Source organism: Cnephaeus nilssonii, assembly GCF_951640355.1.
Source record: "Cnephaeus nilssonii genome assembly, chromosome: 17".
Lineage (NCBI taxonomy): Eukaryota > Metazoa > Chordata > Mammalia > Chiroptera > Vespertilionidae > Cnephaeus > Cnephaeus nilssonii.
The window spans coordinates 34,596,005-34,622,599 of record NC_137088.1 but is presented as its reverse complement, the minus strand read 5'-3'; the positions used below and the strand labels follow the sequence as shown (position 1 = coordinate 34,622,599).

Below are 26,595 nucleotides of genomic sequence, written 5' to 3'. Positions count from 1 at the left end.
AAAATTAAGAACTAAAGAATTATGAAGTACTTGCTTCTTACAGGTCTGTGGGGTAGAATTGAGAAGATACTCCTGGGCTGAGGCTGGGAGAAACCCAAAATTTGTTCTCTCTTTGCCCAGTTTGGCTTAGATGTAGGTTTCAGCTCCACAGGCCTGCAGAGTTTAAAGTCCTCCAAAGGCCAGTGGCTTCTGAGCAATGCAATGCAGCATGTCATAAGTCCAGTAGATCCCATGATCATGCACCCACTACTGTACCTCCTTGGCTATGAAATGAGCCCCTTGGTCTCTAAAGTGGTGCTATCTGAGGTCAAATGTCATCAGATCAGACACTCTGCAAGTCTTTAGAATGGCTGAGCACTAGTAGCCAGGAAAGGCAAACTCATACCTAAAATAGATGTTTCAGCCCTGGCCGGTGTGCTCAATGGTTAGGGCGTCAACCAGTGCACCAAAGGGTTGCAGGCTCTATTCCTGGTTAAGACCTGGGTTGCAGATTCGATCCCCGGCCCCACTCGTGGCACATGCAGGAGTCAACCAATCGATGCCACTGCCCATAAGTCTGTATTTATTCTTATCTTAGGCCACTTGTCTACAAAGTGGATGCCTATATGCATTGCCCAAAGCCTTGCCTGTGGGAAGATTCCATCTCATTACTGTCTTTAAAGGTCACTTCTGAGTGAGGCTATAGTGAAGCTGTATTCCATTTTCAGCTTTTGCCCACCTACCAAACAGACGCATCTGTGAATCAAGGTTGGCATTTTCCATCCTTGTCAGCTAGCCATAAAGAAGCCCCATGCAGCCAGAGGCGTGAGATGAAGGAGAGGTGTTAGTGCAACATTGGTGGATGACATAGGGGTTTAGGTCATCTGCTTGTGCAGCTTACTTGTGTCTTCTGCCCTACTTGTGCCTGGTCCCACATGTACCATCTTTTTAAAATATATATATATTTTTATTGATTTCAGAGAGGAAGGGAGAGGGAGAGAGAGATAGAAACATTAATAATGAGAAGGACTCATTGTTTGGCTGCCTCCTACACACTCTACACTAGGGATGGATCCCACAACCTAGGCATGTGCCCTGACCAGGAATCGAACTGTGACCTCCTGGTTCATAGGTCGACACTCAACCACTGAGCCATGCCAGCCGGGCATATGTACCATCTTAATTTGGATTGCTGTTGAGCCCATTTGACCTTATGACTTGTTAGGTTTGACAGATCCCAGCGTATGATGGGCTGTTTTGGCGATAGGGTCACTTAATGTTCCATAGCCAGGTGCTTCATCTCTACCAAGGCCCAACCCAGGAGGAGCTTCTCAAAAGGTGATAATCCCTTGCTGTAGATTGAACGGCCTTGCTCTGCTAGTAGATTGTAGTAATCTCACTGGGGCTTGCTATAAAAGCATGGCATCTTTTCTCACCACAGGTACCTCTAATACCACAGACCCTTTCAGGTCATATGGCCCAAGAGGCAAAGCTGTTTGCAGAACAGTCTGGATCTACTGCAGGGCTCTTTTCTGCCCAGAATCTGCTGAGAGCTGGCAGCCTTCCATGTCACTCAGAAAATAGGTTGGATCAGTATTCCCAAGTATAAAATATGCTGACTCCAGCCTGCAGAGGTCTACCCCTGGTAGGAGGTACAAGATGCAATCACATGTCCTTCACTTTGCAGGGGTTGTTCCAGCATATTCCAGCATACCTCAGATCACTCATTCCCCAAAATCTACCCCAATGTGGTGAGCCCCTTACAATAAGATTAATAGACCATCCTCTGGAGCCCTTGAATTCTTGTAGGGTTTTATCTCCTGCTCTCCAAAACCATGGCTTGTTCTCTAGTCCTAGTAACTATCTCATTAATAAAGTGGACCAATATGATGTTTTGCAGAATGTCCAGATGTTTCAATTCATTCAGAATCTGTAATGACAGAGGGCAGGAGAGTTAACATAGCCTTGAGGTGGATCGTAAGTGTGTATTGTCTGCCCCACATAAAAGTGAACTGTTTCTGGTTGTTATTAGGGATGGAAAAGAATGTATTTCGGATCGATGGTTGAATACTATGATCTTGAAGCTTTCTTAATCTGTCTGGAAAAGCTACCACATCCAACGCAGCAGCTGCACTTGGGGCTACTATTTGGTTGAGTTTGGAGTAGTCCACCATCTGGTTTTTGCCTGGGTCAGATTAGTGAGTTAAAGGGGGAATAGATGGTGACTGCTACCCCTGAATCTTTTAGATCAGTGATGGGCAACCTTTTGAGCTTGGTGTGTCAAACTTCGCCCAAAAACTGAGCGTAACTCGGGTAGTGTGTCACTTTGAGGAAAAAACATTATTTCGCAAATGTTTCATCCTCAGGAGCAGCAAATGTTTCATCCTCGGCATGCGGCCGCCTCAGCGGCCGCGTGTCATCAAAAATGGCCACGCGTGTCAGTGCTGACACGCGTGTCATAGGTTCGCCATCACTGCTTTAGATCTTACACAGAGATCTCAGAAGAAAGTATTCCTGGACCCATTTTGCAGATGAGGAAACTAAAGCTTAGAGAGTCACTAAAATAGTATATTTATTGTAAAATAAATGTTCACGTTGTCAGATCTGTTTAATTCACAAGCTTTTGCATTTAACCACTAAGCTATCCAAACAATAATTGCAATTAGAACTAATTTAGGAAAGTGAAAAATGATCTGAATGAATTGTTCCATGCCCCCAAACTTCTATCATGCTTTTTGCTAGAAGTTTTCATAATAACTAACTTTGGGATCAAAGAGGACCAGCTCTACCTAATTTCTTAAGAGTGGGGTGTCACATTCAGTTGAGAAAGTTTCGTTAGCTTTTATTCCTGGCAGCTTTTGGATGAGCTTTATTTTCTAAGCTATATGCCAGGATGTTTCCCCATTTGCTTTTTCCAGGATCGTGATGGAAAAAGAAAGAGGAAAGAGTTGCCACCCAAAGTTATAATGTGGCTTTTCATGTGGAACAATAGAGCATGAGGCCTCCTAGAGCCAACAGTAACTTTCTTGTGCAAAGGATGAAGCTGCTCTCAGGTACAGCTACTCTCAATAGGCAAGCTATTTCATGGGCCTCAGTTTCCTCACCCATGTAATGGAATTAATAACAGTATCCTACCTAATAATAGAGTAATATGCAAATTGACCACACCTTCGCTACACCTAAACCACGCCCACCAGCCAAGCCACGCCTACCAGCCAATCAGGAGCAAATATGCAAATAAACCCAACCAAGATGGCTACAGCCACTGAGAGCGGGAGGGAGGCTTGGGCTTCCTCGGTAACAAAAGAAGCCATCCTGTTGCCAGCCTAAGCCTCTACTCAAGGCTACAAAGTTTCAATTATAGAAGGTGAATTAACTCCAACAGAAATCGCTGCTGGCCGTGGAGCGACCAGCAGGCTTGGCTTTGCTCCAGGCTACAAAGTTTCAATTGTAGAAGGTAAATAAATTCCAGATACCAGGGCCTCCTCTTGGGTCGCCAGGGGGCGTGGCCGGCCTGCAAACCACCACAGGCCCCTCGCTCAGGCCGCCCCACGCCCCAAGGGAACCCCCACCCTTCAGGGCAAACCAGTCAGCCCCCACCCATGCACCAGGCCTCTATCCTATCTAATAAAAGAGTAATATGCAGATTGACCATCACTGCAACACACAATATAGCTGCCCCCATGTAGTCAAAGATCCTGCCCCCATGTGGACACAAGATGGCCACCACAAGATGGCCAGCAGGGGAGGGCAGGTGGGAGGCACCAGGCCTGCAAGGGAGGGCAGTTGGAGGCGATCAATCCTGCAGGGGAGAGCAGTTAGGGGTGATCAGGCCAGCAGAGGAGGGAAGTTGGGGGCAAACAGGCTGGCTGGGGAGCAGTTAGGCATCAATCAGGCTGGCAGTGGAGTGGTTAGGGGGTGATCAGGCTGGCAGGCAGAAGCGGTTAGGGGCTATCAGGAAGGCAGGCAGGTGATCAGTTGGGAGCTAGCAGTCCTGGATTGTGAGAGGGATGTCCAACTGCCCATTTAGGCCTGATCCGGGATCGGGCCTAAACGGGCAGTCGAACATCCCTCGAGGGGTCCCAGATTCGAGAGGGTGCAGGCTGGGCTGAGGGACATGCCCCCCTCCGTGCACGAATTTCGTGCACCGGGTCTCTAGTATACCTCATAGGATTGCTGTGTCTTGTTTATCTCTGAGTCCCTAACATAGCTGGCACAAAGGAGCATTTGGTGAATATATGCTGAATGAATGAATGAATTTTGAAGGTTAAATGAGATGATGCATATGCATAGCATGGGGCAAACATTAGATTCTAAGGTGGTAATTTGACAATATATATTAAAAGCTTGAAAAACACACAGGTCTTTTGACCCAACAATTTTATTTCTGGAATTGAAAACTTAATCCTAATAACTTTAATAATTAAGATAATAATGATGACTATCTTAATTATTCATACAATTCATAATTTAAAACGCACCAAATATTTAGCTATAAGAATGCTCATAAAAAAACAGCCTAAATGGTCATCATTTTTTGGTGAGAAATCAATGTGTGACACGTAGAAAGACTTAAAAGGTTGTTTTCTTAGTCACCTAACTGTTCCCCTGTGTTTTCAATTTTTTGCCATTAAAATAATACTGCCACCAATATTTACACATATACCTTTTCTCAAATTTCAAAGTCTGTCCTTCAGATAGGTCCTCAGAGTGTGGTTGCTAGATCAAAGGACAGAAACATTTTTAAGGTTCCTGCTAGGTATTGCCAGACCGCTCTCCGAAAGAGCCATTACCAGTTTCAGTTGCCACTAGCATTGTACAAGACTGCCAGTTTCCAGTCTTCTGAATGTGAGGTAATATAATTTTAAAGAGTTTTGCTAACTCAATGGAGAAAATAAGTTATCTCCCTGTTGTTTTAATTTTCTTTTTTAAAAATTAGAGACAATTAACAGCTTCTCACCTTTAAAAATAAATTAATAGTTCATATTTATTCTTTTGTAAATTGGTTTGGGAGAAAAGCTATGGTCTTTTCACCATTTAACATCATCTCATCATTTAACGTCTCAGTTTCCTCATCTACAAAATAGAGTGATACCAGAATAATTGTGAAGTCAAGTGATATAAAGTCTGGGAAAGCTGTATTTTGCATGTATTTATTATCATTACTGGACCCATTTAGCCTCAAATATACCTATAAAAGTTTTTTTTTTTTTAATTGAAGTTCTGTTTTGTCAACAATCCAGAAAACTTCCCCCACATCTCAACTCCTGAAGGCCTTATTTTTTGTGGGTGACCTGGTGCCTTAGAAAGCTGTGAGAAAAGTCCCTTCTTAATACCTCCGTGTTTTGAAGGAAACAATAGACGTGTTTGGAGTTTTACAGAGAAGGGCCTCCATCAAAGCCTGAGGGTGTCATTATCTGACACCAGCGGGAAAAGCAAGCTCAGGGATTCCGGCGTGCAGCCTCCCCGTCTCTGCAGACTCGAGCTTGAGCTTGAGCTTGCGTTTGGAAGAAGAGGCCCTCTTATCAGGAAAGGTCAAGGGCGTTCTTAGACCCAAAAGAAACGCTCCAGGTGCCAGAAGCTGACCTCATGCTGACCTGGCAGGTGCAGGAGCCAGAATGCTTCAGTTAACCACTCTCAGGAAGTTTTCTCCTTGGTGTTTTTTCTGTTGCTAGGAAACCTCGCCTCGCCGAGGCTCATTGGTTAGAGCGCCTTCTTGTGTCCATGCCTGTAATAGCACCTTCAGTTGAGCAAAGAGCCAAGATTACTTTTTTGTTTTTAATACTTGATTTCAATCATTTTTTGTTGTGGAATATAATATACAGAAAAATATCCAAGGTATACATACAGCTTGAAAAATAGTTATAAAATAACCTCCCAGGTAAATAAATAGAGCACGGCCAGTACCCTCCCCCACATCACACTCCCTCTCTACAGAGAAACGCTCTCCCAATGCTTTGGTTATTCCTTTATCGCTTTACTGCGTGGTTTTATTACCTGTATATGTACCCTTAAAAAGATAGCGTTGGTTTTGTCTGTCGTGGAACTTTATATTTTTAAAAAGCCATTTGTTTTTACTCAATATCGTGTTTGTAAGCTTCATCCAAGTTGGTGCCTACAGATGTCGTGTATTCATTTTCATTGCTCCGTAACATTCCACATATGACTGTACCACAGTTTATGCATCCTCCTGTTGATGGAAATTTGTGCTGTTTCTAGCTTGGGACTATTTTGAACGGCGCTGCTATGCACTTTTCTGTACATGTTTGGCTGCATATATGCATGCATTTCTCCAGGTTGTGTATCTAAGGATAAAAATGCCAGGCCCCAGAATGTGTATCTCTAGCTTTACTAGACAATGCCAAACAACTTTGTGAAGTGGTTGAACAAATAAATGTACATTCCCACCCAGCATCCGATGTTTATTCCTACTGCTCCCAGGGGCTACAGTTGGTATTGTCAGGCACTAATTGTCACCAATCTGGTATTTCATTGACATTTAAATTTTTATTTCCTGATAATTAATGAGATCAAGCACATTTTCATGTTTTCAAATCCTGTTGGATTTCCTGTTATTCAAAGTGTCTATTCAAAATGTTTGTCCTTTTCTTTTGGGTTGTTTGTGTTTATAGTAAAAACCTCTAGTTTCTGCTTTTGGCTAATCTCTCATTTCAGTAGCTATTATGGTGAACAGATTTTTAAAAAACTTTTTATTTGACATAATTTCAGACTTACAGAAAATTTGCAAGATATTGGGGTGATCACTTCATAAGTTATATAAATGTCTAATCACTATGCTGTATACCTGAAACTAATATAATATTGTATGTCAACTGTAATTGAAAAATATTTTAGATTTATCTTAAAAAGTTGTAAGAATAGAACAAAAAAAAAGTCCTACAACCCTTTCACCAGATTCCCAAATGTTAACATATTGCCACATTTATTTTATCCTGCTCTCTGTAAGTACCTTTTTTTCCTGAAATTGAAAGTAAGTTGCAGACATGATGGCTCTTTACCCTAAATGTTTCAGTATGTGTTTACTAAAAACAAGGACATTCTCTTACATAGACACAGTACAATTATCAAAACCAGGAAATTGCCCAGTTGGTGTGGCTCAGTGGTTGAGTGTCAACCTATGAACCAGGAGGTCACAGTTCGATTCCTGGTCAGGGCACATTCCCAGGCTGTGGGCTCGATCCCCAGTGTGGGGCATGCAGGAGGCAGCCGATGAATGATTCTCTCCCATTATTGATGTTTCTATCTCTCTCTCCCTCTCCCTTCCTCTCTGAAATCAATACAAATAAATTAAAGAAAAACATCATTGCTACATTAATAATATCTTAATAGTGACACATTAATATTTTATCTGCAGACCTTATTCAGATTTTGCCAGTTGTCCCAATCATGTCCTCTATAACTGAAGAAAATTCAAGATCATGTGACTGGAATATGCTGAATGCCTGTCAGAACCCACCCTAGAGCAGAGGTGGGGTCAACCCTCCCCAGATCCATTGGGTACAGGTTTTGTTTTCCAAACTTTTTTTTTAAATTGTGGTAAAATAGATAACACAAAATTTACCATTTAATCATTGAAAGTATATAATTCAGTGGCATTATGTAAGTTTACAACATCTTATAATCATCACCATTATCCATTTCCAGAACTTTCTCATCACTCAAAACAGAAACTCTGTATCCCTTAAGCAATAACCTCCATGCCACCCTACCCCAGCCCCTGATAACTTCTCTTATACCTTCTGTCTCAATGAATTTACCTCTTCTAGGATCTCATATAAGTGGAATGGTACAATATGTGTCCTTTTATGACTGGTTTATTTCACTTAACATAATGTCCTTAAGGTTCATCCCTGTTGTAGCATGCGTCAGAATTTCATTCTTTTTTTTATGGCTGAATAATATTCCATTGTATGGGTAGAGCACATTTTGTTGACTCATGCATTCATCAGTTGATGGACACTTGGGCTGTTTCCATGTTTTAGCTACTATGAATAATGCTGCCGTCAGACTCTGATGTAACTCTAGCCTCAGGTGAAGAAGAGAGGGAAGGAAGGGTGGGTGGAAATATCTAGTCTGCCAGGTTGTCTAAGGAAGGTCTGGCAGGTGTTGGGGAGTCCTGTGTGTCCCAGGAATGGGCCTGCCTTACTATCCCTCTTGTGCTAAGTCAGACTGGGAGCATCCATGGGAGCCTGGCCTTTGGTGCAAACACCAGCACAGCAGCCCTTTGTCAGTTACAACCCCTTATAGTCAGAGGTCAGTGAGGCCCATTTTTATGCTCCTTAAGCCCCCACCAGGCTACAAGAGTGATCTTTCTAAAATGAGATCTCACGATGCTATTCCTCCGCCTAAACCCCTCCCATGGCTCCCCAGTGTCTTCAGGCTCCAGTCCCAGCTCCATATCCCAGTTCTCAGGGTTCTGCTGGAGGAAAGGGGACAATTTACCCGTGTGCTCGCTTTCCCACTAATCCTCACTCCAATGTGCAGCTTCTATGCCTGCCACCCTGGACTGACTACCTGCTGCTCCATTGACATGGATCCTCTCTCCTTCCTCCAGGCCTTTGCCTCTGCTGTGCCCTCTACCTGGAAAGCCCTTCCTACACGTCCCCACCCAAGCCTAGCTCAATGTCAAGTGCTTTCCCCCGCTCCCCAGGGCCTGTCAGCAGCAGAGCCTGGCTCTCTCTCTGGTCCAGGACGAGGTACTCTGTGGTAGGCAGAGGATTCCTGGGGCTGTGTCAGGAGAACGGGACAAACAACGGCCACAGTCTTCTCAGGCTTCTCGCCTTTCCTCCCAGCGCAAGCTGGCTTTGTGTGGTCTCAGAATACGCTCATCCCCCCTTCCAGTCTCCACCGTGATTGAAGCTGAAATCCAATGCAGAGTCCAGAGAGGTCAGAGGTAGAAGCTCTCCCCCCCGCACCACAACCAAGCCCTTCCCACCTCCCCCTTCTACTTTGCAACCCTGCCTTCCTGGGATCAGGATTCCACACTTTATTTTTAGAACGCATGTTGGACTGGGGCTCCAACATGTCCAGGAATCCACTTGACGTCTGAGATGTAACCAGACCCTGAGCTGGCACTGGCCTTGAGCTCTGGCTGGGCAGAGGAGCAGTGACAGGGCTCCCGGGCAGTGCTAGGGGCCAGGGCCCCATGGGGAGACAGACCCTCTGCGGAGATCTGGAGCACGTGGGACTTTCTCCCAGGCCACAAGGGGCTCCTACCACGTGACCCACTTAAACCCCTTCTTTGACAACTGGGACTCGGAGAGGCCGGTTACCAGCAGCAGAACTGGGATTGAACTCATGTCCCCACAGTTCAGTCGGGCTGCCAAACCTTGGGGAAGGGGAATGGAAAAGATTGTGTCCTTTTATTTTGTCCTGGCTTCCTCTCCCATTCTCAGTAGCTCTTTCAGCTCCTGTCTCCAACTTAACACTACAGAGGGCCCCCAGTGCACACGAAGCTGATAGCCTGCAGGCCAGATCCAGTTTTGTTTGACCACAGATTATTTGAAGTTTATTTATTTATTTATTTAACCCACACCCGAGGATATTTTTCCATTGATTTTTTTTTTTAGAGAGAGGGGAAGAGAGGGAGGGAAAGGAGGAGAGACAGAGAGAGAGAGAAAGGAAGAAACATGATTGGGAGTTGGTTGCCTGCCTCAACTCAGGAACGTGCCCTTGACTGGGAATCAAATCCAACACGCTTTGGTGCGAGGGCCAATGCTCTAACCACTGATACACACCGGCCAAGGCTGAAATATTTTTAAAATTGTGGTAAAATACACATAACATAAAATATATGAACGTCCAGTTCAATGGTATTAAGTACTTTCACATTGTTGTACAACCATCACCACATCCATCTCCAGAACCTTTTCATCTTCCCAAGTAAAATTCTGTACCCATTTACCATGAACTCCCCATTCCCTTCTCCCCCCAGCCCCTGGCAACCACCATTCTACTTTCTGTGTCTAAGGAACCTGACTGCTCCAGGGACCTCATCTAAGTGGAATCACATAGTATTTGTCCTTTTATGATGGGCTTATTTTACTTAGCATAATGTCCTCAGGTTCGTCCATGTGGTAGCATGTGTCAGAATTTCCTTTCTTTTTATGGTGGAATAATATTCAATTGTGTGTATAGACCACATTTTGTGTATAGACCACATTCATTCATCAGTGGGCACTTGGGTTGCTTTCACGTTTTGGCTATTGTGAATCACACTCACTGCTATAAACACAGGCATGCAAACATTTCTTTAAGTTCCTGCCTCTCTCTCTCTCTCTTTTTTTTTTTTTTTACTTTTTAAACAATTGATTTTAGAGAGAAAGGAAGGGATAGAGAGAAAAGAGAAACATTGGTTTGTTGTTCCACTTATTTATGCATTTATTGGTTAATTCCTATATGTGCCCTGACTGGGGATTGAACCTGCAACCTTGGTATATTGGGACGATCCTCTAATCAATTGAACTATCTAGCCAGGGCCTTTGAGTTCCAGCTTTCAATTCTTCTAGGTCTATATCCTGAAGTAGACTTGCTGGATCATATGATAAAAATATGCTATTTTTAATTTTTGAGGAGTTTGAAAAATTTTAAAAATTAGTTGCCAACATTAAAAATATACATATGGGTTTTCCCTGGCTGAGTGGAGTGTTATTCTGTGAACCAAAAGGTTGTGGGTACAATTCCTGGTCAGGGCACTTACCTAGGTCACAGGTTCAATCTGCAGTTGGGGCGTGTATGGGAGACAACCGATCCATCTCTCTCTCTCTCTTTCTAAAAAAAAAAAAAAGAAAACACATCCTTGGGTGAGCATTAAAAAAAAATCTGGGTTTTATACTTTTGAGAAATTGAAGGTCTGACACCATTGGTCTGCACTCCTAGCACCAGCCTCATCAGGGCCCCCTTCAGAGACACGGGCACCCACAGGCAGTGCCCCTCCTCAGGGGCCTGGGTCCCAGCTCTGCAGGGCCCTCTTGTTGGTTCTAACCTTCCCTTTGTCCCCCAGCCCTAGGTGGTAACTGCTTCCTTCTGTGAGGCTCTGTGAAACCTCAGTGGTCCCCTTTTGCCTTCTCAGTCCTCCTATACCTTTTAACACATTCCCTATATTAGATCTTTCTGTTAAAATACCTGGTGTGCTTCTGTTTTCCTGGATGGCTCTGGCTGGTACCACTCAGCTGGGTAACAGCTGCCCTCTTTGGTTAGACTTCACTTCTCCTGGTCCCCTCTCCTCCACTCCCCATTATTCAACATCTGGCTGACTTTGCCTGCTTGACTGTAAGGTATCTGATGTGTGTCCCTACTCTAATCAAGTAGCTTCTGCTTACTGAGTGAGCATCTGCTATGTGCCAGAGACTGGCCTGATGCAGTCATCTCATTAATCCTCTCCACAGCACTGTGAATGGGGCACTGCTGTGATCCCCACTATACAGATGGGGAAACTGAGGCCAGGACAGGAAAGGCTAACTACACTGTCCTTCAGTCAGCAACTTCATATTTCTGTTATGAACATTTGCATTCTATTTATACATTTGATAACTGTCTGATCTGTGCATTCCAGGCTCCCTTTAGAAGAAAGTAAGTTATACACAATTGCTTGGAATCAAAACCTCAGAAACTAACATTCCCTGTCTTAGTTTTCGCGTCTGTAAAATGGGGATCATGACAGATGCTACCTCACAAGGTTTCGATGAGGATCAAATGACATGATGTGTGCAAAGTGCTTAGCTCCATACCCAGCATGTAAGAAGTACTGAACAAACGTTAGCCATTGATATTATTACTAAGTATAGAAGGATTGTTGTGTAAAGCACGAAATATAGAGTGGCTGGAAAGGATGTGTATGGAGAGTGTGTAGTAATGGAAAAGTGCCTATTCTATGTGTAAGAAAAAAAGGGCCCAAAATAAACATAAATGAGTTCACACACTAAAAAGACTCACAGAAAACAATCAAAATATTAACCGTGGTTGATTTACAGCTGAGATCCGGGACATTTTTTTTTTCTAATGAAAATGTAAAAGATGCAGTCCCATCAGCACTCTCATTAGCTTCTTCACAGAAGGTGACAAGTAGATCCAGAAACTTGTATGAAAATGCAAGGGACCCAGAACAGCCCAAACAATCTTCACGAAGAGGAACACAACTGGAGGACTGTGCAACAGGCATGGATGTCAGGGCCAAGGAGAGAGCTGAGTGCTGAGATCGCACAGCCATGACTATCAAGAACATTTCTTGCCCTGGCCGGTTTTCTCCGTGGTCAGAGCGCCAGCCAGCTAGTCTTCTGAAAGAATGCCCTAAGCTTCATTGACAGAGGTGTCTTAGAACAAGAGTAAAACATTCTTGTAGTCGGAGTTGCTTTGGGAGGTAGTAAGGCTTTCATCCCTTGAGGTGTGAGAGCTGGGCTGGAATTCTCTAGACTCATGGTTTCCAAAAGACAAAATTGTCCCCAAACCACAGTGATTTCAGGGAAAAAGACACACGGTTAGATTTTCATAAACCTTAGTTTATTCATTTTAAACGCCATTTTGTTTCTGATGATCATTTCCCTGCTTTTTTCTTTTTATGTAAACCTGTCCTTTCTTTAATAAAATGATGCTGATGGTCGACTTCTTTTTGGTTATTTTTATTGTTCTCAGCTGGCAAGGTGAAGAGTTGGCAGCTCTCTCACTTTTATTTTTCTTAAATCTTTATTGTTGAAAGTATTACATATGTCCCCTTTTCCCCCCATTGACTTCTCCCACCCTGTCCATGGCCCCCATCCCTCTCTCACTTTAAAAAAATATCCTACAACTCTAAGAATCCCAAAGTCTGGGAATCACTGTGGAAAAAACTCGCAGCTCTGACACTTATTTCTTGTAGGAACTTGAGCAAGTTATGAAACCTCTTTGAGTCTCTGTTTTTCCATCTGCAAAATGGGGATGATTCACACATCTCATGCCTGCTGTGAGAATTAAGCCAGATAATGTATGTGGCTATACTTAGAACATCATAACCACTTGAGAAAGTGTCCTCCAGAGTCTATGAGTTCCATGAAGGCACCCACTTTTCTCTTCTGCAAGTTGAAGAGTTCTTGTTTCTTCATTCTTTATTTTTCCACTCTGGTCTCTTCTGTGTTTTCTCAGTTTGTCACTGTTGTTCTTAATCTATAAATCTAGAACTGAACACATGCTTTTGGTGTGGCCTGGCAGTGTAAAGTAGGACCTTACTATCACCTCCTTCAATCTAGACTCTGTGCCTCCATGAATTCAACCAAAATTTACAATGGATTTGTTGAGATGAGAGTGCCTAACAGCCCCCAGATCTTCTTTATAAAAATGTTTGCAAAACCCTGTCTCCCATGTGCAATTGAAGTTTTGGACCTAAAACGAGAGGCTTTACTTTTATGATTTACTCCATAGGACAGGGTCAAAGAAGACCCCCAAATGTATTCTTGAACTCAAGAAAGTCAACAAAATATGTCACTGACTCTTTTTAGTACAAGGAAGAAAATGTTTATTTGAATCTTGACGGAGTCCAGGGCTGCAGGGCTGGCACTAGGTGATGGAGCCCAGATGCTGTGGTTTCGTCCCCCATAGCTCGCCCGCATCAGGTTTACCCAGGGGACCTGACATGGTGGTGCCATGTCTCGGGACAGTGGACTGTAAGTCTGTCCTGCGGTGGCTCTGTAGGAACTGAGAGCACACCAGGATAGCCTGGGGGTTCGAAAGAAACCAGAGCCCAGACAGAATACAGCTTGCAGGGCCCAGGAGTCTCCTACTGCTTCCTGAGAGCAGTGACGTCCCAGAATCTTCCTGCTGGTCCGGGTACCATGAAGGGTTCAGTTCCCTCTCCCTCCCTCTGCCTTCCATCCTGGCAGCTGGATTGCATGCCAACACTGCCCAAAGGATACCTCTGCCAGGGCTGGTGCCAATGTTCAGACCGTGTGGAAGGAAAAGAGCTCTCTTTATTGCTCTAGCCTGGCCTGCCCACGTGTCTCCCAGAACGCCGCTCTGTGCTTGGGATGCCACGCTGGTCACACGAGGGCTGGGCCTGGCTGCCCGCCTGGCACTGGCCTCAGTCAGTCCTCCTGAACCCTGGAAGAAAAGGCCCACAGGATGGCATGGGATTCTGAAGACCGTCAGGCCTCATTCCCACCATCACCCCAGATGCCTAAGACCCGTCACAGCTGGAATAATGGAGTCACCCCAGAAGCCATGGGTCTCCAAGATCCACAGCCATTGCAATGAATTTCCCCTTTATGAATTAAGTGGTTTAAAGAAGATGGAAATCCTCAGCCCCGAGACACACAAGCCCCCGCCCCCCACCCCCGGCCTCTGAGTTTTGAGACTCAATAGTAGACACAGAGCTGCTGGTCATCAAAGAGGATCTCCTTTAGCTCAGCCCGGCCATGCTAGCTGTGTGACCCTGGGCAAGTCACTCTACCTCTCTGAACCTCATTTTCATCAGACAAATGCAAAATAAGTAAAGCCCACCCCCACTCCCAGTGCTATAAAGCGAATAAAATCACGGAGAAGATAGAGTTTGGGGAAATGTTCTATGACAGACACCCAGACTCCCTTCACTTTACTACAGAGTTTCACACTTAGGAACTGCTGCATCCCTTCCTCACATGATCTTCAGCCTGGGCGGTAGGTGTTATTACACCCATTTTTCAGTTGAGGAAACTGAGGCTAACAGAGCTGGTAAATTGGAAGAGGCAGGAATTGAACCCAGGCCCTGTGCTCTTTCCTATATGCTAAACCTCATTGGCAACAGAAGGCCCTGGTGGAGAGAGAGAAAGTGAACTTAGGAAGAATATACACGTTACCGATCAGCCTGAGCTTCTGAAAGAGGGGGATGAAGCCTTGCAGGACTCTGTGGATCCGGTACACTGCCCAGACAGGAAGAGAAAGGTGACTGAGCTTTGTGCCTCCTCAGGGGACCTGGGGTCAGGCCTCCTCCCGCCCACGCTTGGACCAAGGCTTCAGCCACACAAACAAGGCTCTCATGGTGGAATTTCAGGCAGCAGGTTATGCTTAGATAATAGTACTAGGGTTATTATTAAAAACAACAGCCACGAACAGCAATAACAGTTCCAGGAAATGGAGAATGCAGCACCCAACCCCATTAACTAACTTGTTTTCAGCATCTGCCTGATTCTGTTTGTTTGCCACTTTCAGCTGTTTTTGTTGCATTTTCACAGAGCTGCCCATTTTTCCACAGAGTTTTGCCAAAGACCTCACATTGACCTTGGAAGCGGTCGGGAGGAAAACATGAGCAGAAGAAAAATCTTTAAAAAGTGCTTAGGTCGTGGCTTTCTGGCCCCACTTGGCAAGCACCTGTGGCTGGTCCAGCCACCACCCTCTAAGAGTCTGGGAGGGGGGCAGGGGGATGCTTACCCAGACCGAAGTAGATGCCAACGGTCTCCAGGGAGGCGAAGGTGAGCAGGCCAACCCCAAGGGACATGAACCAGTCTGCAAGGACAGTCAGGGAGGGAACGGTTAGCCGGCAGGTCTGAACCCCCAGCCCCCCAGCAACGGCTCCCACGGCCCCCACTCACCTGCATAATAGTGATAACACACCAGCAAGGCCCCAATTGCAAAGCAGAGGAGGACGAAGTGGAAAAACTCATCTGTAAAGGCAGAGGAGGGGGGGAATTTACCATGTGCTTCTTTCTCCCTCTTTTTTTTTTTAATTCTCACCCAAGGAGTGAGGATATTTTTCCCATTGATTTCAGAGAGAGTGGAAAGGAGAAGGGAGGGGAAAAAGGAGCGGGAGAGAGAGAAAGAGAAACATCAGTGTGAGAGAGACACATTGATTGGTTGCCTCCTGAACACGCCCTGACTGGGGGTGGGGATCAGACCTGCAACCCAAGTAGGTGTCCCTGACGGGGGAATTGAATCAGAGACCCTCCAGTGCGCAGGCCAACGCTCTAACCACGGAGCTCGCCCGCTAGGTTAATGACTGAAAGTATTCCTGTCTCTGCTGAAGTGTAGCTTTTATTCAGACACTTCTCCTGACCAGCCCAACTAAAACAGCACCCCAAGCCCCACCCTTTCCAGCCTTTATCTCACTTTATTATTTTTCTAACACTTATCACCACTCAGCTGGTTCTGTTTTCATTTCCGTGTTTATTCTCTGTCCCCCTCCACGGGGTGGTGGGGGGAGGTTTTGCCCATTGACCAAAGCAGCACAGGCAGGCGGAGCTGCTGACACTTTGTTTGTGGAATGAATGTATAGACAACTGTAAAGATATGCAAATGTTTCAAGTTTAAAAGTTTCACATTGCCCCATTCTCCCCCCCCCCCCCCCCCAAATCCTACTCCTTAAAACCGAGTGGTGATGGCCAAACCTTTCCAGGCACATATATGTACAAGCACGTTTAAAAAAAGAAAAGAAGAAGAAGAAGAAGAAGAAGAAGAAGAAGAAGAAGAAGAAGAAGAAGAAGAAGAAGAAGAAGGAGGATCAATGTGTATACCTGCTGCTCTATAATTTGCTCTTTTCCTCTCATTGATAGATCCGGGCCATCTTTCCATCTCAGAGCATAAATAGATCTGCCCTGTTCTTTTTGATGGCTGTATAGGGTTCCATGGCATGAAGTCACTCTCGTTTATTTAACTAGTCCCCCACTGATGAAGTTACTGATGTCAGATGTTTGCTGTTACCACCTATGTTGTACCAAACATCACAACACATGAACCGCTGTGCATGCTGTGGGCCCAGTGCCCAGAAATGGAAATGCAGGCGTGGAATGTTCGGAAGAGAATGTAGGAGGTTGGGGGGTGGGGGCAGAGAGGCTGGAGGGATTCAGGGGTGGTCTGTGAAAGAGGCCCCCCTGCACTTTGCCGGGCACCGTGTGAATTGTCAGAGGAGAGAACACAGGGGCTTTGACCCGCTCAAGGGGCTGTGATTACAAGGAATGCAAACAAAGATTTCAAGAAGAAAGAAAGGAAAAGGAAAAAGAGAAGACAATGCAGAGACGGTTGCCTGGAATGAGGCAGGCTTCCTGAGTGGGTGTTGAGGCTGCCAGGAATGTGTCTTAGTTTAGTCCCGTGGAGCCACTGACGTGCTCTGAAGCTTTGGACCAGCGACCTGACCTTTCTGAGCCTCAGTGTTCTCACCGATATAATGAGGAGAGCAATCTCTATGTCACTGATAGGACAGATGGGGGTCTTGTATGGGAAAGTTTGTAAATGGTAAAGGCAGTGTGATATTTCATGTCACTGCTGGCAAGGAGCATTTTGAAGGCAAATGAATGGAAGGGGAGAAGGGTATTTCTGGTTTTATTTTCCTGGGGAAAAATTAAAATGAGTATTTCTAGGACATTCTTTGCTCTGAAGTCAGTTTACCCTTTGGGGGGGAGGGCGGAGGGGGTAAGTACATCTGAAATGAATATAATGTTGTATGTCAATTATATCTCAACTTAACAAAATAAACACCTAAATTTCATTCAGAAAGTCAGGGACATCTTAAAGTTCAACATAAATGTTACCAAATATACTTATAGCTCTGCTCCTCTAAAGAAAATAGCAAAAATAGCAGTATTGTTCACTTACAAGAACCATAATTATTATTTCATCAAAAAAGTCAAAATAAGCATAAGACAAATGGTAATACTTTATTTTGTGGAACAGTTCTTTGAACAGACAGTTCAAAATGCCCCAAACTACCGGATTTTGCTGAGTGTAGAACACACACACACACACACACACACACACACACACACACACACACACGGCACACGAAGCAAGATGGCAGCGTTCTAGCAGCCTTCTGCCTGCAGAAGGCTCCGCTCACAGGGACAGACTGCTCTGTGTGTCTGACGGGCCATGAACAGGGACAGGGCAGTGTTAGTGGTGGTATGGGGTCTCCGACCATACTCTAAGAAAGAGAGCGGAAAGGGGACTCTCCTTCTCACTTTGGGGTACAATGCATGTCCTGGAGCAACTCAGACATGGTCTGCACTTAGGGAATCCCAGTTTTAGTCTGACAAGGCTCGTCTTTTAGCCCGGGAAAATTAAACAGCATGCTCTGGTCACCTCGGTGGACAAAGGCAGAGCAGGGGGCGTGGACCCACGTCTCCACTCTGTGAAGGAGGGCTTTTGCAACAACTCAAAATGTTTCTAGAACAACTGCCATTTATTTAATAAAAAATCATGGTCTCCCTTCCCACACTTCTCCTCCTCCCTGAAGCGCCCCCAGATTCCAGGCCTGGAATGGAGGAGGCCCCTCTGGTTCTCATCACCCCTTCTCTAGAACCTGTCTAACCTAAACTCACAGCTTCCTCAGCCCAGTCATGTCTGGAGGGCATTTATCATCCCAGTAACTCCACTTACAGCAGAAAGAGCTTAAGTCCAGGGTTAAAGCTCGGGTCATTCCACTCACTAGTTATAAGGCCACTCCCCATTCCTGAGCCTCAGGTTCCATATCTGCAAAATGGGAATCATTGTACCACCTTCTCAAGGTGATTTGAAGCTGGGGAGTTTGCAAATTGCAGGGCACACGACAGGAGTGGGCTATGATTACTGTTGTTCTAGGCCACCAGCTGACTTTCTACCCATAGAAATCTGGACAAGACAAGCAGAAGCAGCTTTGGAACATTAATTTCCTTACCATCTTTCTTTATATTCAGTCTTCTTAACTGAGACACCTCCTCCATTTCTCCTTAGGAACAAGAAATTAGTGTTTAACGTTGAGTTTTCTCTTTCCTGCCTCACTGAGAATGGCTTCTTTTTCCTGAGTCAGAGGACACTCCCTGCAAGACCCATCAGGGCCAAGTAGTGAAGGTGGGGAAGGCTGTCCTTGGGAACCCCCACTGACCCCTCCTGCCTCCACAGGCCTGAGTCTATGCTCTGTTCCATTTCCCCTGAGCTTGGAGGTCCCCTTCCTGAATGGTTGGGAGACACTCTGGCTGGTGATGGCATCCCTGCCGGGACTGACCCGCCTTCCCAGCATGGCTGTGATCTCATCCCACCGCCTGGAATTCAGGCCGCCCTCCGCTCCCCTCTTGGGGCTGGAGTACTTACCACTTGCTGGGTCTGAGCCTCTCCTTCGGAGCCCTGGAAGTTAGAAACTCAGCGTTAGTGCCCAGCCCAGCCTGCCCCCTGGGGAAGGCCAGCGGTGGCCTGTGAAAACGCTCCTGTCAAGTTGTCCACCGCCAGGAGCTCTTTCTATCAATCCATCGCTGGTCATAACCGCGTTGCCTCTTTTGGACCTCCTTTCTAATTGCCACTGGCTCCCTGCCTCATGCCTCAGCCACCCTGCTGCTTGCTTGCTGAGCCCCGGTCAGAGCCCCCGGCTCCCAAGTGGACCTGGAGTCCCTGTCTCACAGCCATGAACCCTGGTAACAGCTGGCAATGCCCAGACCTCATTCAACACCAGCACCGACAAACCCTCTCCCGAAACTCGGCACTCACCTGATTCTCCAGAGGGCACCACCTCCCCAGGAGCACCTGCACAGAAGGAAAAGCCACGGTCACAGGCCCGTTATCCTCATCCACAGACTTGCCACTTGATCTGAGTGGGCTAAGTGGGGACTGGAGCGAGCTGGAGGGTTCCTATTCCACCTAAAGGGACAGTCACCACCCACCAGCCACTAAAGCCGCTGCAGCCGCTGCAGGAATGCCTGCCCAGTGTTACGGGTCTTCCACCTTCCCGGGAGAAGCCAGAAATCCGGGTTTTTACATAAACTTCTTTTTTTAAAAAAAAAAAAATATATATATATTTTATTGATTTTTTACAGAGAGGAAGGTAGAGAGATAGAGAGCCAGAAACATCGACGAGAGAGAAACATCGATCAGCTGCCTCCTGCACCCCCCCCCCCCCCACTGGAGATGTGCCCGCAACCAAGGTATGTGCCCCTGACCGGAATCGAACCCGGAACCTTTCAGTCCACAGGCCGACGCTCTATCCACTGAGCCAAACCGGTTTCGGCCATAAACTTCTTGATTATAAAAAAAAAGGTTGGCAACTCTTGTATTTTGGCAAATCAGAGAGTTTGTGAAACATGACTTCTTTTCTATGTTACTATGTAAGGAAAACCACTGCTAATTATCATTACCAGTGGTTTTATGATGCACTCTGATGTCAGATATGTCCAAACGTGAAAAAAGGTGGGTTGCAGAATTGATGAAATGTATTAACAATAATTGTCAAAAACACTCTATGAGCTTTGTTCGGAGCAGAGCAGCTCCCTCGCTTCGACCAATGAAAGTCAGCCCTCGACACAAGGGTTTGTAGAAAAAAAAGAAAAAGAAAAACACTCTGTGAGCCAGATAAAACACATCTGCACACACAGGAGTCACCAGTTTGCAACCTATGCCTGTTCATGGTGATCTAGATCTAGCTGATGACACCTAGCCACAAGGCCCCAGCCCCGCCTGGCCCCGAACTCCTGGGAGCTGTGCTGGGTTGTACATGGGAGCCCCAGTTCCACCCCCACAACCCCGAGTGTCAATCTCCTTGTGTGGGTGAGCTGAGCCCTACATACCTGCCCTGAGTTGCAGCCTCACCATTAATCTGGTCTGGGGTGACCTTCCCACCCATTCGCCTTCTAGTTCTTGGTGCCTATTCTAGTTTCTGGTGACCTCGCTCCCAGCCCATCACCTTCGTCCCCTCAAGGGCAGGTAGGACTTTTAATAAGGTGCTAAGAAGGGAGTCTGTGTTGGTGCCCTGATGATTTTGCTTGTTCTTCCTTCCATGCTATCTCCACTTCAGGAGCAATTCCTGTTAATTTGGAAAAAAAGCGCCAAGCTAAGAGTCAGAAAAAGACTTGTAACCACTTCCTCCTCCTCCACCACCACCACCACCACCACCACCACCACCACCACCACCACCGAGAGCCCCCACTCCTGTATACTTCCTGTCTTTGAGGTCAGCGCCAGGACACAGACACCAGAAGGGGGCACTCAGCACATGGCAATGAACATTCGGCACGCTCAGCTGTCCTTAGGGTGAACATGCAAACGAGAACCCTATCTACAAGTGACCCAAGAGTGACCAGCACCAAGGGTACAGAGAATGTACCAAGAAAGCCACGAAATGAGACTCCAACAGTGTAATTTACTGAGGACCTCCAGTGCCTTGGGGTGGGAGTATGGGGAGGAAAGAATTCACAAATACATGACAATATCTACATGAGCTACAATAAATATGAATTACTTTCATGATGAGAAAAAAATGTTTTAAAATATACATAAATATCAGTTTCTCTCATTTCACACCCAATGAAATCTTTCTTTCATAATTGGGTAATTAAAAGCACTTAAAAAAAAACTAAATAATACTTGTTTTTGTTTAAAAATAAATAAAGATTTCAGATAAACAAATGAACAGTGTAAAGACTGCCCACAATGCTACCACCCAGAAGCAGTCATTGGTAATATCTTGCTGCAGAACATCAAGATATTTCATTTGCATTTCTTCGAATATAAAAATAAGTGTTTCCTGATGTTTTTCTTGTGTCATTATCAGGAGTTAGAACACAACGTGGATCATGGAAATGTTGGATGAAGAAATAAAGTTAAGGAGGTTTTCTTATCTGGCCATGTTCATTAGTCAGGCTTTTTGGCAAACGGGTTCATTCCTATAAATTCCCCCAATTTCATCAGAGTTCTATGAAGCAAATGGCCATAATACTTAGATCTTGTTGTAATAATCATGGTGCTCAGAGACAATTATTCCATAAAATGAGTCTTGTAGAGTTCAGATTTTTAATCTTCTCTTGCCGGCTTAAACAGCCGAGTGTTCCACGAGAGAGTACTGATCACGTCTCATTTTGCTGGTTGGGAAGCGGAGGCCCAGAAAGGTGGGGAAATTGGTCAAGTCAAGGTTATAGTTCAGAAGAGAGCCCAGGACAGTGTCGCCACGGTGCAGAATGCTTGCTCCATCTCCATCTGCCAACGTTATAACCACTCACCTTACCACATTTTCTACATCTGCCCACGTTTTAGCTCATGAAATACACATGATCTTGTTTCTGCCCAGCAAACCCCGAGGCCAGTGATGGGCAACCTTTTGAGCTTGGTGTGTCAAACTTCGCCAAAAAACTGAGCATAACTTGGGTAGTGTGTCACTTTGAGGAAAAAACATTATTTCGCAAATGTTTCATCCTCAGGAGCAGCAAATGTTCCATCCTCGGCTTGCGGCCGCCTCAGCGGCTGCGTGTCATCAGAAATGGCTACGCGTGTCAGTGCTGACACGCGTGTCATAGGTTCGCCATCACTGCCCTAGGCCCTCCTGTCGTTTGTCTAATTCTGTTTTTTTCCCCAAAGTCACTGGACAATCAATTACCTCCGTAGAGTTGAAGCTCATCCTTCAAAAGGCCAGGCTCCCCATGCTCAGCACCTGGGTAGAGACAAACCCCATTAGTCCGTTCTTCCCAGGAGCAGCATCCCAGGGCAGCTTCTGTCTTGCACCTGCATGCGGCCTTAAAAAGTCTTGTGCTGGGGGTCAGCAGGGCGGTAGTCAAGAGGCAAGACAGCCTAACAAGTGCCTCCCCTTTTCTCTGTTGTATGCCCCCACTTCCCTAGCACACCCAGAAGTGACTGTGTTCATTTATTAAGAAAGAATTGGAGGTCTGAGAGGCCTTGTTCAAAGTCAGTAATAACAGTTGCTATTTACTGAGCACTTCATAAATGTACCAACACTGTATGAAGTACTTCATATTGAATAGTTCATTTGATCCTCCTGGAAATCCTATGAAGGAGGTAATTAGTCCCTTTTCCTCCCCCATTTTACAGATAGGAAACTGAGGCTCACAGGTATTTCCTGAAGTTCACATAGTCAGTGACAAGTCCAGGGTTCAAACTCAGGTCTATCACCATAGCCCACAATCCTAATCGTTTTTATCTCCAGAAACAGAATCCAGAGCTCAACTCCAGCTTCATGGGAAGCATTTATTAGACACCTCCTGTGTGCCAGGATTTGTACTAGACATTCATCCAGGCTCTTTTCCCCCATGCTCTTTTCTTCCCATGATCCATTTGGGCTGAAATTTATCTTTTTTTTAATTTTTTTGCAAAAGTTTTTTTTTTCTGTTGTTAAAAATAAAACATGCCCATGTCAAATATTTATACTATAGAATAGTTCAAACAAGAGAAAATAAAAATCACCCATAATTTAACTACCCAGAGATAACCACTATGAGCATGTGGGTATTTTTCCTTCCAGTCTTGTTTATAGCCACATATGAGTGAAATTGTACAAAGTGTATATGAGATCAAACTGATGATATGATTTGATATCTTTCTTTTTTACTTCTGAGCGATATAAAGAACAGAGAGCTCTAACCGGGACAGGGTGTGGCATCACTGACCTATCCTGCAGTTGGTGGACATTAGGTTGTTTCCATTGTTGTTCTACTATAAACAATGCTGCCAGGAACATCTTCACACAGACATGCTCAGGCCCAGGGAGAAACTCAACAGTGAGCCGAGTGGGAAAAGGAGAAACGGTTAAGGCCTGTTGCCTACCCGGTGAGCCGCCCCTGTGGGAGTGTCCAGCCCCCCAAGTCTGCCGATGTTTTCTGGGTTTTCTGGGGTGCTGGTCCTCATCACTGCTCTCTGCAGGGAACAAACACAAGCTGTAGGAGAACCTCGGCCTGGAAGGAGCCTAGAATACACTTGTTCTGTTATTCATTCATTCTCAGAATTTAGTTTTTGTGAGGAGTGTGGTCCCGGAAAAACAGACTTAACATTGTGTTTAGTGATTATCTCTGGAAGACAGAGCAAAGGATGACTTTTTTCTTCTTCTTTCTATATCTTTACATGTTCCACATTTTGTACAATGTGTCTATACGTGCCCGGCTGGTGTGGCTCAGTGGTTGAGCGTTGACCTATGAACTAGGAGGTCACGATTCGATTCCTGGTCAGGGTTGTGGGTCGGTCCCCAGTGTGGGGCGTGCAGGAGGCTGCCAATCAGTGATTCTCTCTCATCATTGATGTTTCTATCTCTCTCTCCCTCTCCCTTCCTCTCTGAAATCAATAAAAAAAAAATATTTAAAAAAAAATGTGCCTATGGGTAATCTTTCACAATAAAAAAATTTAGTTAAAAAGTAACAGGTTACATTAAGAACAAAAAGATGTAGGGAGAACAGTGCTGGTGCATGACTATCAGTGAGGGTCCTGGGCCTGGAGGAAGACTGGGGGCTACAGTGAGACGATGGGGCTTGGGGTCTTGAGGTCACCATGTGAGCCTGAAGGATGGGCCTGGTCTGACTCCCAGCAGCAGGCCAGTCACTGTGGATCAGACACCAGGATCCTGAACATCAGTTTGTCCCTGTGTGCTTCTGCGTTAGTTAGCCTGTTGTTTTCTCTTAGTGTTCAGTTTTGCTAACCACAGCCAATCCCACGTGTGCGGTGGAGACAGGAGGGAAGTGCTTTATGGCCACACGTGAGGGACATTAGTGTGGGAGCAGCACCCCCTAAGGGGCAAACAGAATCAGAACACAGACTGTCCCCTCCCACCACAAAGGAGAAACACAGGGCCAGAGTCCCCCTGGCAAGAACCTGGAAGTCCCCCGCACCTGGAAGCCCTTCTTCCAGAGCTAACGCGCTTAGTGGGTGGGTTTGTGCACTTTTAATAAGGGCGATGGTTTCCTTTCCAGACCCAGGAGGAGCCTGGCCACGCACAAACCCACTGGACCCACTAACCATTCTCTCTCTTCTGTCTGCTGAAATAAGCATGGATTTTGTGGCCTTAAGCCTCAGTCTCTTCATTTGCAACATGAGGACATACGTCTAGGGTGCCAGGGCTTTGCAAACATTTTTAAAAATGTAGCCTCAGATCGCTTTCATCAAATAAAATCTCAGACCCAGGCCCACTTTGTGCAACAGATCAGGGCTCTGAGGAGGAATAGACCAGAGCTAATCCTTAGGCTCCTCAGGCCCAGAAAGACCTCCAGGGAATCCCAGGTTACTGAGCCCTCTTACAGCAGGGAAGCTAGCCTGTGCCCCAGTTTCCTCATCTGTAAAATGGTAACAATAATAGTACCTCCCTTAATGGATTGCTATGAGAATTAATTGAGTTATTACAGTGCTCAGAACAGTACCTGGCACATAGGTCAGTAGCATCAACACATGCTAGCTATGATGTTGCTGCTGCTGTAAACTCAGCCTTACATTTTGAATCAAAAGAATAAAAGTGAAAGAACATTCTGCTGTTTATTAGAGAATACCGTGACAATTTGTAATCAAGTCCCAAATAGAGACACTTATTTCTCTAAACCTACTAAGTACTTGTGGGGAAGCAATACTTAGGACATGATTTGTATGAAATATTAGGAAAGCAAAAGCAATGGTGGTCTGTGGGAGAAAAAGGGTGTGGAATTTCCACTCCAGCGTGAGGGGAAGATGGGGCTACAAGGGAGGAACAAGCGGCGAGGTGGGGCGCAGCCCACACATTTTAAGGAACCATTTCAAACCCGCAAGTTTTTAATTTACTTAAACCTAATCCAACAGATCCAAAGTTTCTAATAGATATATTATGCAAACTGTAAATAACTATATAATCAAACACCATGACCCTCAATTTAAAAATGAATGAATGAATGAATAAATAAATAAATAAATAAATAAAAGCAAAAGCTTTTGAGCAAGGATGCTCATGAATGGGATAAATTGGTGGTAAGGTGGTGGATCTTAACAATAATAGTTCCTTTTTGAGCTTTTACGAGGTGCTAGGTGCTAAGATGTTACACATGTGATAAATGTTATCTTCATAAGAATCCTATGAGGTGCCCTGACTGGTTTGGCTCAGTGGATAGAGCGTCGGCCTGTGGACTCAAGGGTCCCAGGTTCGATTCCGGTCAAGGGCATGTACCTTGGTTGCGGGCACACCCCCAGTGGAGGGTGTGCAGGAGGCAGCTGATCGATGTTTCTCTCTCATCGATGTTTCTAACTCTCCCTCTCCCTTCCTCTCTATAAAAAATCAATAAAATATATATATATAAAAAAGAAAAGAAAAAAGAATCCTATGAGGTAACAACTTTTTTTTTTTTTTTTTACCATCCCTATCTTAGAGATTAGGACCTCAAGGCATACAGGGTTAAGCAATTTATCCAAAGACACATAGCTAGTTAGTGGCCAAGGAAGGATTTGAACCCGGGCAGGCTGCATTACGGACGGGTGCACTGACTCTGACACCAGACCGTCCCTAGGAAACCTAAATGTTACTGTACATGAGATGCAGCCACTTGAGGGGTTATTCGGAGGCATGAGAAATAGCTGCAAAGATATGACAGAATAGCAGGGCAAAACGCAGAGGAGAAGACAGCAAAAAATGTTAAACCATGAATAAAATTGTCTATATGATTATATATAACTGTATACAAGTTGTGTGTACAGATAGGCGGGCTCTGGAAGGGAATGTGGAAAAATAGAATTGAAGTATCAGTGTGGGAGATTGTGGGGCATGGTTTTCCCATGTAAAGGTTTTCTTGAATAATATAAGATTACATGTGTGTATACTTAAATCTTTGTTGTACCTGAAGCAGAGGAGGACGATGATGAAGAGGAGGAGGAGGAAGACGAAGAGGAGGAGGAAGAAGACTTGTCTCTCTTATATTGTTTTTGAGGAAAGAGTCCAGCCTCCCTGTCTTGCTTGTGGACATCGGTCTCTCCATC

At 45.2% G+C, this 26,595-nt stretch overlaps 1 protein-coding gene across 5 annotated transcripts in view; it reads right to left on the bottom strand.

Moving 5' to 3' along the window:
- Window positions 1-13,480: 13,480 nt before the first annotated feature.
- TMEM40 (transmembrane protein 40) overlaps window positions 13,481-26,595 on the bottom strand; it is a 29,694-nt gene continuing 16,579 nt past the window's right edge. For 2 of the 5 annotated variants that reach the window (XM_079795727.1, XM_079795726.1), the window contains 10 exons: window positions 26,457-26,594; window positions 23,446-23,535; window positions 22,265-22,318; window positions 19,390-19,425; window positions 19,000-19,032; window positions 18,587-18,637; window positions 15,534-15,605; window positions 15,373-15,447; window positions 14,802-14,864; window positions 13,481-14,067 (listed from right to left, as the gene is read on the bottom strand). In XM_079795727.1, the coding sequence (XP_079651853.1) occupies window positions 14,048-14,067; window positions 14,802-14,864; window positions 15,373-15,447; window positions 15,534-15,605; window positions 18,587-18,637; window positions 19,000-19,032; window positions 19,390-19,425; window positions 22,265-22,318; window positions 23,446-23,535; window positions 26,457-26,594 (632 nt within the window). In that variant the 3' untranslated portion in view covers window positions 13,481-14,047. The remainder of the gene's footprint in view (window positions 14,068-14,801; window positions 14,865-15,372; window positions 15,448-15,533; window positions 15,606-18,586; window positions 18,638-18,999; window positions 19,033-19,389; window positions 19,426-22,264; window positions 22,319-23,445; window positions 23,536-26,456; window position 26,595) is intronic. The other 3 variants (XM_079795730.1, XM_079795729.1, XM_079795728.1) reach the window with 2 other exon arrangements.